Source organism: Mercenaria mercenaria, chromosome 11 (assembly GCF_021730395.1).
Source record: "Mercenaria mercenaria strain notata chromosome 11, MADL_Memer_1, whole genome shotgun sequence".
NCBI lineage: Eukaryota > Metazoa > Mollusca > Bivalvia > Venerida > Veneridae > Mercenaria > Mercenaria mercenaria.
The window spans coordinates 41,243,522-41,257,655 of NC_069371.1; the positions used below are offsets into that span (position 1 = coordinate 41,243,522).

Sequence of the window (14,134 nt, forward strand, 5' to 3'; positions counted from 1 at the left end):
TTCTAGCAGTGAAACATTTCTTGCCTACCTAGTGGGTAAAGAATACAAATGTACGATAATGTGCCAGGGATAGATATTCCTGTCTTTTCCTATTATAATAGAAAAACTTATCTAGAATAGCATGCACTTATGTAAGTAACATCACTACAGCAGTAACCATACTATGACATCATAATGCCATAAAATACCCAGACCTGTCTGTCATCTTCATTTATTTCTAAAGTGATAGGCAGGAAAAATTGTCTTACATGTCTGACTGTGAATGGCAGCTGTTTTCCTAACTCTTGGGACATCAGGGATGATAAACCTTGAGAACACTTGCTTTCCCATTCCACTGTCCCTGGGGTAGGGAAAGGTTTGCTTTACACCGGCAGGCATGTAAGCCCCTTAAAGTTGCATGATTAAAATTGATCAGTCGCGATCAATGAATATGCTTTTTGTAAGCTAAATAAGCAGTTGCCGATTCAAATCTACAACAGTCTTAAACAGATCTGCGCACTGTGTTTTTAAAATACATGGCACTTTAGAATATCCAATCACCATAACTAAAATTGGTACCCTACAAGCCTTCATTTACTTCAACTTATAACATTTAAGTATCTACCTGTTGCAAACCTCATAAACTTTCATTTGTGAAATCTAATTTATGTGCAGAAAAAAGTGCTTTACAAACTGAAACTAAGAAACTCTATTTTCTACCTTTCTAATCTGAAAGCGCATTAAGTATCACATGTATGGAAAGTTATTTGCTTAAAATACATTTGAGCAAAAAAAAAGAAAAGAAAAAATTGAGTTTCACAGAACTGACCAGATTTTTACATAAAAACAGAAAAAGGAATTTCATATGTTTTTAGACTCTTGTTATTAGAATCTGCAAATCAGTTCTAATTAGGGCTAAACTGAACACAATGTAAGTGTAGGATTTAAGATAGCACACCACCTTAGTAGCCAAGTGGTAAAGCCCCTGCTTCCAGTGTCGGAGGTCTTGGGTTCGTTTCCCCAGCCCGACAGTGTAATACCAAAGACATGAAAAATAGTACATGTAGCTTCCTCGCTTGACAAAGATAATCTTCTTCAGTCTTTCGCAAAGTGTTTCAATACATACATTAAAGATCAATGATTTCTCTATGAATATTCTATGAACACTTTTCCTTACTGAAATAGCTGAATTTGTATGCATATTTACAGAGGCAAGGGAAAAGAGGTTTACAATGCTTGTGAACAATGTTTATGAACAATATATCACTTTTCACTTTTACTGATAAAATCTTCTAGTGTTAATATCAGCTGTTAACTAAGTAAGCAATTCTATAAATAGATTGACATCTACAAACAGCATTTCAAAATTTGCATTGGGGATCATGACATACAATAATATTTATCTAATCATCAAGTGTGATTCTACTTTATACACATGTGAGCACTTTTCCATTATATGGACTAAAAGAGGCAAGAATATGTAGAAACATAAAAACGCATGACTGCCATCCATGCAAATACATGTAGTTCATGACATAATAAAATAAAAATGAGCTGTCCCATGAGAAAACCAACATAGTGCATTTGCAACCAGCATGGATCCAGGTCAACCTGCGCATCCGCACAGTCTGGTCAGGATCCATGCTGTTCGCTTTCAGCCTATTGCATTTAGAGAAACTGTTAGTGAACAGCATGGATCCTGACCAGACTGTGTGGATGTGCAGGCTGGTCTGGATCCATGCTGGTCGCAAATGCACTATGTTGGTTTTTCCATGGTGCAGCTCAAATAGCAACCAATGGAAGAACGGCAAAATCAAGCAGCTGCAAACAGCACTGGTTATAAAGTTAATCTACTGCTGAAAAAGACATCAAAACTGAATACACGCGCCATCAAGTCTTAAAACAGCGAAAATCTTAGAAAAAAAATTCCAAGCAAAAAGTTCATAGATTTTTTAGCCAACTAAATTCAACACTTTTCTTTAACGAAGTTTTTTGTGAAAGTTAGCTTTTGGTATTATCGCATCTGACTGAAAATTATCACTGCATCGGAAAATGGGCTGCTTCAAGAGTTAAACTTATATCAGTAAAAATATGCTCACAGCTGTGGTATCTTGGATACAAAATGATAAGTGATTTATACTGAAATTAATACACAAAAATTCATAACTTTTCATTATCAATACTGGCACTGTAACACTCAAAATGGAGTTTCCGATTTCCTGTTATTTCCTACTTAACTTAAATTTGTGCTTCAAATGACATTACATAAATGGGAATTAAATGTCATCCAAATTTTTTCAAAATCATATTCACAAAAATACTGACTTTTCAGCACTACAAATTTTTAAACATGTAATTTTCCTGTTTGCAGGATTCTGTGTTGATAATAATATGAATTGAATTCTAGTGTTTTTGAAACTTTATACACGTTATACATGTTAATTTATGAAAATAGAGAGACTGCGATTCCATATATTTTTCCAGCACGTGTAAGTAAGCATCTAAGCATCTGAGATGTCAATATTCAAACACTGTCGAAATATTACAAACTATACACATAGTACAGCCTTACACATTCATCTGTACCTGTAAAAGTAAATGTTTTAATTTCAAACCTGTCCATCAACATTTAATTTCAAACATGTACATAAACCTGTTGGGAACGATCTGATTAGTTATCGGACAATCTAAGCAGGTCTTTATTGCTATGTAAAGGGATTTACTACAAATATGCGAACACAAATGAAAATCGCAAAATCTCTATTAACAGTTTTCTTGCATACTTTAAATATTTCTGTTACACTTGAATAAAATATTCTTGTTCACAATATACATCTTTCTCATGATACGGTTTTAGAATATAAGCTTTAATTTAATTGTCACTATATATACATCTAGGTCCAATTTCATTTGACTATGGATATATCTGCATTTATACAAACATAAAATCTTGCATAAGTCTACAAAAGAGCGAGAGAAAATAAAATAACACAGGGTTTCACAAGCTTAGTAGATATTTAAATACCTTATAAATTGACATGTCAAGCATATAAAAGCTTAAAAATAGTTCCTACTGTCTGATCCATCAAATCCGTAGACGGGGTTTTTCCCAAATTTCAGCTTTATTTTGCAAGATCCAGAAGTTAGTTATACCATTCTAACATTTACCCTGCTAAATTTCTAAAATGGACTGGTCTATCGTTCAATTTTGGCAGTACCATTTATTATCTGAAGGAATGTTCATTGAAAATTTACTGACTGAATAGCAAACAAATCAGACCAAGATCAGTCTGCACAGATGTGCAGGCTAATCTTGGTCTGCACTGGTCACAAAGGCAGAATCACTTGCCGCCAGCAGGCTAAAAGCTAAATGTCTGCAACAGTTGTAGTCTGACAATTAAGAAGACATCTACCTATAATTTTGAAACCTTTTGTTGTTCAAAATAGTGGAAAATACCCTATCAAAATCATTTTTTGATATTCAATTCAAAACTTACTTTGAAATATAAAACATTGCTATTTTCATCATCAGAGTTTTTAAAGATGATATAAAATAATATATGAATGGTACTGTCTGGTAGTTAAAGTAAAATAAAGGAAAAAATCTGTTACAGAAAGGATGGAACAACAATAATTCCTTATTCTCATATCGGCCTTCACACCTAATCTCTTAGTCTGTTAGGCCCTTGGTCTCATCCAACATGGGTTCAGACTAAGTTCTACTGGAAAACACTACAAGTTGCTATCATGATCCTATTGTCCAATCACAGCAAGAAGCACTGGTCACATGACTGATCCTGGCCAATCAGATTCCTTATTTCTTCTATCCAGTCAGAAATATGCACTGCTTATGAAGCTAGCCAATCACAGGTCTGATCAGAAAATGCACTGACCAATGGGTGAAGATGTCTTATATTGATTATATTATGATTAAGCATGAATCATGTATTCACTCCTAATGCACTTCTTGTTTGGCGTATTTTTTCTAGTCTTTTCGTGAGATGTTTATTCTGATTTTGTAATTCTTCTATCTGGTTTTGGCACTCTCGCAACTGAAATAAAAGCATGTACCATGGTATATAAAGGTATTTTAGTCCGCTTTACAGTAAGTACCAAAAACATTTTCAGATCTAAGTCAATGGAAATTTAGGAAATCAATTATATTCTTTGCTTTTGTTTTGCCAGCAAGATGTTAGCAGTGCAAAACAGTTCTCACTCTGTGTTGACAATGTCCAAACAAAATGACACAAAAAAAGCCAACTACATTTTTTTTCTACAATGTGAAAACAAATTTAAATTGTGTCTTCAACTATTTCTTGAATAAAAGTTTGAAATTTTAAATGTCTTAACTTCATTGGATACTAATAAAGGCATTTCCCTAAAAGGAATTTGGAAATCCCGAGGACTGAGATAATCTCAGGGCTTCTCTTCATGAAAGTACATTCTGTTGTACATTCAGGAAAATTGTCAGAAAAAAGATTACAAATATTGCAAGTATTTCTATATTTACATTTATCACTGGAATTTCTTTTCATTGAAAAGCAAACAACAGACACACAGACTTGGTATAAAGAAATTAACATAAAACTAGAAGATGCTTTTGTAAAAAAGCGCATGTCTCCCCCAATGCAAAGTCGTATAGGCAAGAAGTCAATAGGGGTCAGGAGCGAAAGTCAAAGAGTCACTGATGGTTGGCTGCAATAGGGATCATCTACTTGGCATGTCCAGTCATCACACTAAGTTTCAAACCTCTTAGCCTAGTGGTTCTCAAGTCACTGTTCAGGCTCCTGTGACCTTGACCTTTGATCAAGTGACCCCAAAATAAATAGTGGTAACCTACTCTGCATGTCCAATCATCCTATTAAGTTTCAACATTCTAGGTCAAGTGGTTATCAAGTTATTTTCCGGAAATGATTTTATATGACCAGGCCCCTGTGACCTTGACCTTTAATAGACTGACCCAAAAATCAATAGGGGTCATCTACTCTGCATGTTCAATCATCCTATGAAGTTTCAACATTCTGGGTCAAGTGGTTCTCATGTTATTGATCGGAAATTGTTTTCCATGTTCAGGCTCCTGTGACCTTGACCTTTAACAGAGTGACCCCACAATCGATAGGGGTCATCTACTCTGCATCATCTATTATGTTTCAACATTCTGGATCAGGAGGTTCTCAAGTTATTGATCGGAAATGGTTATCAATGTTCAGGCCCCTGTGACCTTGACCTTTAACGGAGTGACCCCAAAAACAATAGGGGTCATTTACTCTGCATGACCAATCATCCTATGAAGTTTCAACATTCTGGGTCAAGTGGTTCTCAAGTTACTGACCGGAAACGGTTTTCCATGTTCAGACCCCTGTGACCTTGACCTTTAATAGAGTGACCCCAAAATTAATTGGGTTCATTTACTCTGCATGTCCAATTATCCAATGAAGTTTTAACATTCTGGGTCAAGAGGTTCTCAAGTTATTGATCGGAAATGGTTTTCCATGTTCAGGCTCCTGTGACCTTGACCTTTAACAGAGTGACCCCAAAATCGATAGGGGTCATCTACTCCGCATGACCAATCATCCCATTAAGTTTCAACTTTCAGGGTCAAGTGGTTCTCAAGTTACTGACCGGAAATGGTTTTCAATGTTCAGGCCCCTGTGACCTTGACCTTTAACAGAGTGACCCTAAAATCAATAGGGGCCATCTACTCTGCATGTACAATCAACCTATGAAGTTTCAACATTCTGGGTCAAGTGGTACTCGAGTTATTTATCAGAAATGGTTTTCAATGTTCAGGCCCCTGTGACCTTGACCTTTAACGGAGTGACCCCAAAAACAATAGGGGTCATCTACTCTACATGACCAATCATCCTATGAAGTTTCAACATTCTGGGTCAAGTGGTTCTCTAGTTATTGATCGGAAATGGTTTTCAATGTTCAGGCCCCTGTGACATTGACCATTGATGAAGTGACCCAAAAACAATAGGGGTCATCTACTCCAGCAGCCCTACAACCCTATGAAGTTTGAAGGTTCTAGACAGGGCAAAAACAATATGTCTCCCCCCAGAGAGGGGGGTGTGGCGGAGACATAATTAAACAACTATGAAAGAAAATTTACCTCTCGTTGTAACCGTCGTCGATCGGATTTTAATTCCTCTTCTAATTTTTCTGCTTCCTCAGCATCGTATTTGAAACGTTTGACTTGTGTCTCTAACCTATTTACCTGTAATCAAACATTTTCAACAAAATGAAGGCAAGTCAAATATTTCACTGTGACAGCATTTATGCATTTATACATGTGGAGAAGTAATTTTCGTGTATTTCGTGGCTAGGAAATTAATATCTTGAAATTAAATCCACCAAAACAACTAAAATTAATATTCATTCAATCTTTTAAATCTCAAATTCACAAATAAATGCCCCAATAAAAAAGTCATCTGGGTTTAAAGCATAGAATTTCATACCCATGGCATTAAATGATTTCACTGCAATTTTATATTCTAAATTAGGGTGAATATTCATTATAAATAATTCAGTTTTTCATAAATTTTGATCGAGTGACAAATATTTACTTTAGATCAAATATTTACTTTAGATCTGACTCTATCTATCAGAGTTTAAATTCTATCTGTGGGTAGTCAGATTTTTCCTTTATAGGGATATACAGATAAAATTAAATTCCTTCATTTCATTGCAGAAACAATATTTCTCACATTTTATTGACAAACCTAGTTAAAACAGCCTAATAGATTTTTTCTTAATCTGACAATGTGAGTGCGAAATTGTTAGGCTTTTGCTAATCTGACCAATATAAGATGGGCAAGAACAACCCCTGAAATTACTGTAAAATGTCATTTTGCATGTTTTTTCTTTTGATTTTACTCATTTTTACCATGGAAAAAAAAACAAGATAGGACATTCAGAGTTTAATGGTAAGATTAATAATTTGGAGACTTTTCATAACTTCACACAAAATCACACAGCAACTACCACAAAAACATTTAATTTCTCAAAATAATCACTTCCACTTCCCTTAAATTAAAGGAGTAAAATAAGAATAAATAAATCATTTTCTATATCTTGAAAGTATCCCTGTAGCAGGAAAATTTGAAAGAATTCTGATTTAAACAAAACAACATAAATTAGTACTGTAGTAGCACAGTCCTGCTTGATTTTTATTTGTACAAATTAATCACAAACTTTCCAAGCCTCATACTCACAGTGCCATCCAAATTGGTTATTTCTTGCTCGGCTTTTTGTAATTTTAGTTTATATTCATGTATCTGTTTACTGGCTTCTCCTGAAAAATAAGGTAGATATAAAAATGAAAATTGGGTAATTTTTGCACAAGTTTATTAAGATATTTCAAGTCTAGCCCCACTTTGTGGTTAAAAGAATTTGCAAAATGTGAGTGTCTATTAGAACATGGTGTGCAGATTAATATTCAAGTAATGGATAATATCACTTGCATTATAAGCCTGTGGCAACTGGATGTAAAAACAAACCATGGTCCTTATTAATGGCCCCAAGCCGAGGTATTAAAATTAATAGATAATTACCACACATTGATTTTCAACTAATTATTAACCATTCTTATTTTTTTTCCACAGATTTTATTAAGAATTATACCATTTGAAACATAAATCATTTCTAAATAATAATATACAAGTTTTATTGTGATATAGTACATTTAATCACTGCATTCACAAGTTGTTTAACCAGATTTGGTCTTCTTTTTTTTTAAAGTGCATTATTCGCATCTAGATGGTAATATTCTCACACATAATTGTTCAAATTTTTGTCAAAAATATCTACTGGATGTTTGACAAATGAAACAGGCTGCCGGAGTTTGTTACTTTGGTGTCTCCACTATTTGGCAGTGTCATGTGACTTTCTCATCGTCATGTGGTATCTTGTAAATGCAGCGGTTATAATTATTGCAAAGAAAGGTAATCGCTGTGAAAAGCTTGGACTATTGAATCATCTGGACCTGTGCCATATGTTCATGACAAGATATTGAATATGCACTGTCAGAAACCATATCTATGAAGCTCTGACCATGAGGATAAATAGCCGACTTTTTTTCCGCTTTCATCAGCCCAAACAAAACCACTTTAAATAAACTCAAGGTAGCTGCTTTGATTTGCTGGGTTTAAAGTCATATCAAACCAATCAAGGTTATACGCTAATTTTTCAGCTTCTTATAGAGGATCACACACTATAGGTATTTTTCAGGAACAAGCAGACATCCGTGAAGAACCATTAGCCTTCTACAAGCCTGCTAAAGAGAGGACCTGAAGACTTCAACCCATAAGGTTATGGGCAACTGATTCAAATACAGTAACCTTAACCAGCCACCCATTAATATTCTTCAAAACAAGAGGGCCATGAAGGCCCTATATCGCTCACCTGACCTACTGACCTAAAGATCATCAAGATCAACATTCTGACCAAGTTTCATTAAGATATGGTCATAAATGTAGTCTCTTAAGTGTTAACAAGCTTTTCCTTTGATTTGACCTAGTGACCTAGTTTTTGACCCCACCTGACCCACATTTGAACTTGACCTATAGATTATCAAGATTCACATTCTGACCAAGTTTCATTAAGATATGGTCATAAATGTGGCCACTACAGTGTTAACAAGCTTTTCCTTTGATTTGACCTAGTGACCTAGTTTTTGATCCCAGATAACCCAATATCGAATTCGTCCAAGATTTTATTAAGGGTAACATTCTGACCAAGTTTCATTAAGATTGGGCCAAAATTGTGATCTCTAGAGTGTTAACAAGCTTTTCCTTTGACTTGACCTGGTGACCTAGTTTTTGACCCCACCTGATCCAGATCTGAACTTGACCTATGGATCATCAAGATTAACATTCTGACCAAGTTTCATTAAGATATGGTCATAAATGTGGCTTCTAGTGTTTACTAGCTTTACCTTTGATTTGACCTGGAGACCTAGTTTTTGATCCTACATGACCCAGAATCTAATTGGACCTTGAGATCATCAAGATTAACATTCTGACCAAGTTTCATGAAGATATAGTCATAAATGTGACCTCTACAGTGTTAACAAACTTTTCCTTTTTTATTTGACCTGCTGACCTAGTTTTTGACCCCAGATGACCCAGTATCAAACTCGTCCAAGATTTCATTGAGTGTAACATTCTGACCAAGTTTCATTAAGATTTGGCCAAAACTGTGACCTCTAGAGTGTTAACAAGCTTTTCCTTTGATCTGACCTGGTGACCGAGTTTTTGACCCCAGATGACCCAATATCAACTCGTCCAAGATTTTATTGAGGGTAACATTCTGACCAAGTTTCATTAAGATTGGGCCAAAATTGTGACCTCTAGAGTGTTAACAAGCTTTTCCTTTGATTTGACCTGGTGACCTAGTTTTTGACCCCAGATGACCCAATATCGAACTCCTCCAAGATTTAATTGAGGGTAACATTCTGACCAAGTTTCATTAAGATTTGGCCAAAATTGTGACCTCTAGAGTGTTAACAAGCTTTTCCTTTGATTTGACCTGGTGACCTAGTTTTTGACCCCAGATGACCCAATATCGAACTCGTCCAAGATTTCATTGAGGGCAACATTCTGACCAAGTTTCATTAAGATAAAGTCAAAATTGTGACCTCTAGAGTGTTAACAGTCAAATTGTTGACGACGAACGGACGGACGGACGCAGGGCGATCACAAAAGCTCACCTTGAGCACTTTGTGCTCAGGTGAGCTAAAAAGTCTGCAATGTTACAGTATAACCATATCATAAACAGTTCCAACTGTTTTTAGTGTTTGTGCCAATATACAGTTGAAACTCATTATCTCTAATTCCAAGGGATCGAGCATTTTACTTTGAGATAACAGCAACATGACTTAAAATTTTATTTTGTGCACATGTTTTCTGGACAGGACTTATGTTTGCAAAACAGCAGGAATTTTGAAATAGGCGAGCTTGAGTTTCAACTGAATAGCTTGAATAAAACTAAAATAGAATAATCATTAATCAGTCTCTGACGGGTTGTTCATTCTAACTTACTTTGAACTTCATATAACTGTAATTCAGGCCCATTCGATGGGTTGCTCTTAGGTGCACTGGAATCCTTTTTCGATCTTTCATCGTCTAATTTATCTGTTAACCTATTGATCTAGAGGCAAAAAAAAACCAACAAATATTTATAATATTTATATTACAGTGGCAGACAGCTTTTATAATGGTTGACAAATGAGCCGTGCCATGAGAAAACCAACATAGTGGGTATGCGACCAGCATGGATCCAGACCAGCCTGCGCATCCGCGCAGTCTGGTCAGGCTCCATGCTGTTCGCTTTTAAAGCCTATTGGAATTGGAGAAACTGTTAGCGAACAGCATGGATCCTGACCAGACTGCACGGATGCGCAGGCTGGTCTGGATCCATGCTGGTCGCATACCCACTATGTTGGTTTTCCCATGGCACGGCTCAAATTATGATGGGAATGATACAATACAACTTTTCCTATGCTAAAAATATAATTTTGTATATTATTTGAAATGGTCCGTCATAAAAATGTTAAATTTCAGGCCAAACCTTTCCTTTAATGAGCTGTTATGACTATATGCAAATTACACATTGCAAATTATAAGTTCTCCATATGCAATTTTGGCATTATATGTTGTTTTTTTTTATGGAAAACCAAGTGCTCGTTTAGCAAAATTTATGTCTGAAGTATGCCAAATTACTAAACAAAATGTAATTACATGAAATTGCGAAGTATCAATACCAGTACACTACCTTAATGGCAACATTAATTTCAAATTCTACTTATTAATAAACAATACCTCTTCTTGTAAACTTTTTTGGTCAGCTAAAATTTTCCTCAGCTTATCATCTGAAACAAAAAAGTTTAAAATATCAGCATTTTCAATAACATTTCACAGACAAAGGTTTCAAATGACTTTTTATACCGGTACTTCAAATTTGCTTTCCTCAGAAACAAATACTGCAAATTTATTTTGCTTAAAAACGAAACTAAATACATGAAGTTCATTAGATATCTTTACAGAACTCTAAACTTGTGTCTAATACTGTGCAAATCATAAAACTTTCTATGGCACACAGCCTGACACTTTTTTAGAGCAATTATTTATTTACTTTATGCCTTAGAACTCTGAAACTATAGTCTTAAGGACTGACATACAGTTTAATCAGTATTTCTTGGGGGTAAAAAGGCAAGCAAACCTCTGCTCTCGGAGAGTTACTGTTATCAAAACATAATACCAAGACTCAAGACATGACATTTTTAAAAAAAGTTGGTATACTTTAAGCATTTTTCTTTAGAATACATCATTTAGGTTTCAACCATTGTTTGTAAATCCCCAAACATGCTTATGCTACAAGTGTTACGAGCATTTACACACCAATTCAGTATTTAGGTCTTAGAAATAGACTTTAACAGAGTTTAGCATAAAAAGTCTAGAATAAAAACCCCCATGCAAGCACTCATGCTAAATAATAAGCAACAAGTATTTATCAAATTCAAAAAGTAAGAAAGTTCAAATCATTTCAGTTTTTTCTTTCTGCTTCTATGGATAACTACTAATATTTTCACTTTCAAACATTCAGCAAAATTCTGTCTAATGTAAAGACTTTAGTTAAAACATGTGTCTTGCAAGACTACTAAGTACGGGGCCCTGCATTTTCAGTTAAAGATAAGCAATTCAAACAATCACAACAAAATACAAAATCCTCAACCCCTAATATAATATACTAAGTTGTTAATGAGAATTCTAATAACATATGTAAGTAATGATAAAAAGTTCACAGGATTCATTTGACAATAGAGATTAGGAAATATAACAAACAAGCAGGCACTAATTCTAGCAAAAGCACATTTCTCCCACAACATCTTTCTATACACAGGAGCATTCAATGATATTTCTAGAAACAGAACAATGATATTGCATGATTTGGCCACAACTACACAAAAAGTCATATTTCTAAAGGTCAGCCATACAGATAAAAATCACATACTAGTTAACAGCAAAGGTCCTGTAATTAAGTTTGGTACATTGCCTTAAAATCTAAGCATCATAAATGGAGAAAGCCTCAAATACAGCAGACAGACAGATATACAGACAGTAATGACCAGACTAATAATGTCTCCCACTACAGGGAGAAACAAAACTATTCTAAAATAAGCTTCCTAAAAGATATGAAATAAGGCTGAGTTATGTTTCCAAATCAACCGAAGAACAGAACAACTGTGCAATTCACAATTTTTAAAATTCAATACGTATGCTTCCAGTAACCTTTTAACAAGTATTTTAAAAGCTCTTCTACAAAAAGTAGTAAGCAGTTCAAATGCCTATGAGGCTATAAAAAGGAAAGGATTTACAACCAACCTATTTACAACCAAACCACTGACAAGACTGATATATTTAATTCTGGATTTAAGGCTAGTGTCCAAAACGGAGCCAAAAGACTTGTCTCAAAGTTAAAGGACCGGACTGGTTGACTTTGAACTCTATTAAAACTGACCAGTGGCAAGACAGCATTTTCAAACTTGTCTCCAAACTTAATTTTACAACCCTGGAAACAGCTTGGTCAGCTTTTGTAGGCAGGTATTTGTTATCAACCCTTACACTGCTAAATTTCTAAAATGGACTGGCCCATCATTCAATTAGGGCAATACCATTTATTACTGAAAGGGGTTTTCACTGAAAATTTACTGTCTGAATAGCTATGCAGGCTGATCTTGGTCTGCACTGTTCGCAAAGGCAGATTCACTTGCCGCCAGCAGGCTAAAGGCTAAGTCTATTTTCACCGAGTTCAACATCAAACCAACAATACTACATGTCATATGGTAACTTTCCAGTTCTTAACGGTGGTGAAAAACCTCAAGTACCCTTACGAGCATAATATCAGGTAAAGTGCCACTGACCATCCAAAAGTCAAGTCAACTCGATGGCTCTCTCAAATGGAAGTGGGCAAGTGATCCACTGGGACATGGAGGTGCCTAATATTTGTTATTAACCCTTACCCTGCTAAATTTCTATAATGAACTTGTCCATCTTTCAATTTGGACAGTTCCATTAACTGTTAAAAGGGGTACTACTTAAAAGATACTAACTGAATGGCGAACAGTGCAGATCTTGATCAGACTGCATGGATATGCAGGCTGATCATCATCTATACTGGTTGTAAAGTAAATTTCATGAATGTCTCCATAAACCCTATGGTCAATTTCACGAATGTCTCCATATACCCTGTGGTAAATTTCATGAATGTCTCCATAAAGCCTGTGATAAATATTATGAATGTCTCCATAAACCCTACGGTCAATTTCAGGAATGTCTCCATAAACCCTGAGCTAAATTTCACGAATGTCTCCATAAACCCTGTGGTAAATTTCATGAATGTCTCCATAAACCTTACAGCCAATTTCACAAATGTCTCCATAAACCCTTCAATCACTTTCACTAATGGAGAGAAACTTAGAATTTGGTATAGTTATTTTAACACCATGATACACTTTCTGCTATGTGATGTAAATACAAAATGAACAACTACTCTGTTAGTTACACTATTCCCGAAAAAAAAAACAACTATCACATTTCTTGATCAATAGTGATCCTCTGGTAATCTACAGTGACCCTCCGGTAATCTACAGTGATTCTCTGGAAAGCTTATGTGATTTTCCAGTAAGCTAAAGTGATTCACCAGTATTCTAGATTAAAATAAAGAGTATGGCTGAAAGTACACAGATATTGCCTGCATGCATACAGATAATAAGCACCCACAGCAACATAGGTGTATTCATCAATATTCATCATTCAATCAATCAATCAATCACATTCATCAATAATCAATCACAAAATTATATGCAACACTAAAAAGCATTCACAATATCATTATTTAACATAACTTAACAATTTGACACATTAATCCTACTTAACTGAAATGCATGTAGGGTTATCTTTTTCTTCACGCGAGTGCATGCACTCAAGATTTTGGACAACAATTTTGTGTCCTAGAAAAACATAAATAAAAACACCTCAAATGCTCGCTAAATATTGATAAATACATGCCCATTGTTAATCAAGCCAGAGAGATAGGGTAATATTTAGGAATTTAAGAGAAACAAATAGTTTTCTAACACATTATCAGACTGTGA

General features: G+C 35.0%; 1 protein-coding gene across 1 annotated transcript in view; it reads right to left on the reverse strand.

Annotated features, from left to right (window-relative positions):
• Window positions 1–1,242: 1,242 nt before the first annotated feature.
• LOC123531601 (putative leucine-rich repeat-containing protein DDB_G0290503) overlaps window positions 1,243–14,134 on the reverse strand; it is a 53,101-nt gene continuing 40,209 nt past the window's right edge. Inside the window, exons 8-12 of the mRNA XM_053518058.1 lie at window positions 10,800–10,849; window positions 10,020–10,128; window positions 7,194–7,273; window positions 6,092–6,196; window positions 1,243–4,031 (exon numbers count right to left, since the gene is read on the reverse strand). Of these exons, the coding sequence (XP_053374033.1) occupies window positions 3,921–4,031; window positions 6,092–6,196; window positions 7,194–7,273; window positions 10,020–10,128; window positions 10,800–10,849 (455 nt within the window). The 3' untranslated portion in view covers window positions 1,243–3,920. The remainder of the gene's footprint in view (window positions 4,032–6,091; window positions 6,197–7,193; window positions 7,274–10,019; window positions 10,129–10,799; window positions 10,850–14,134) is intronic.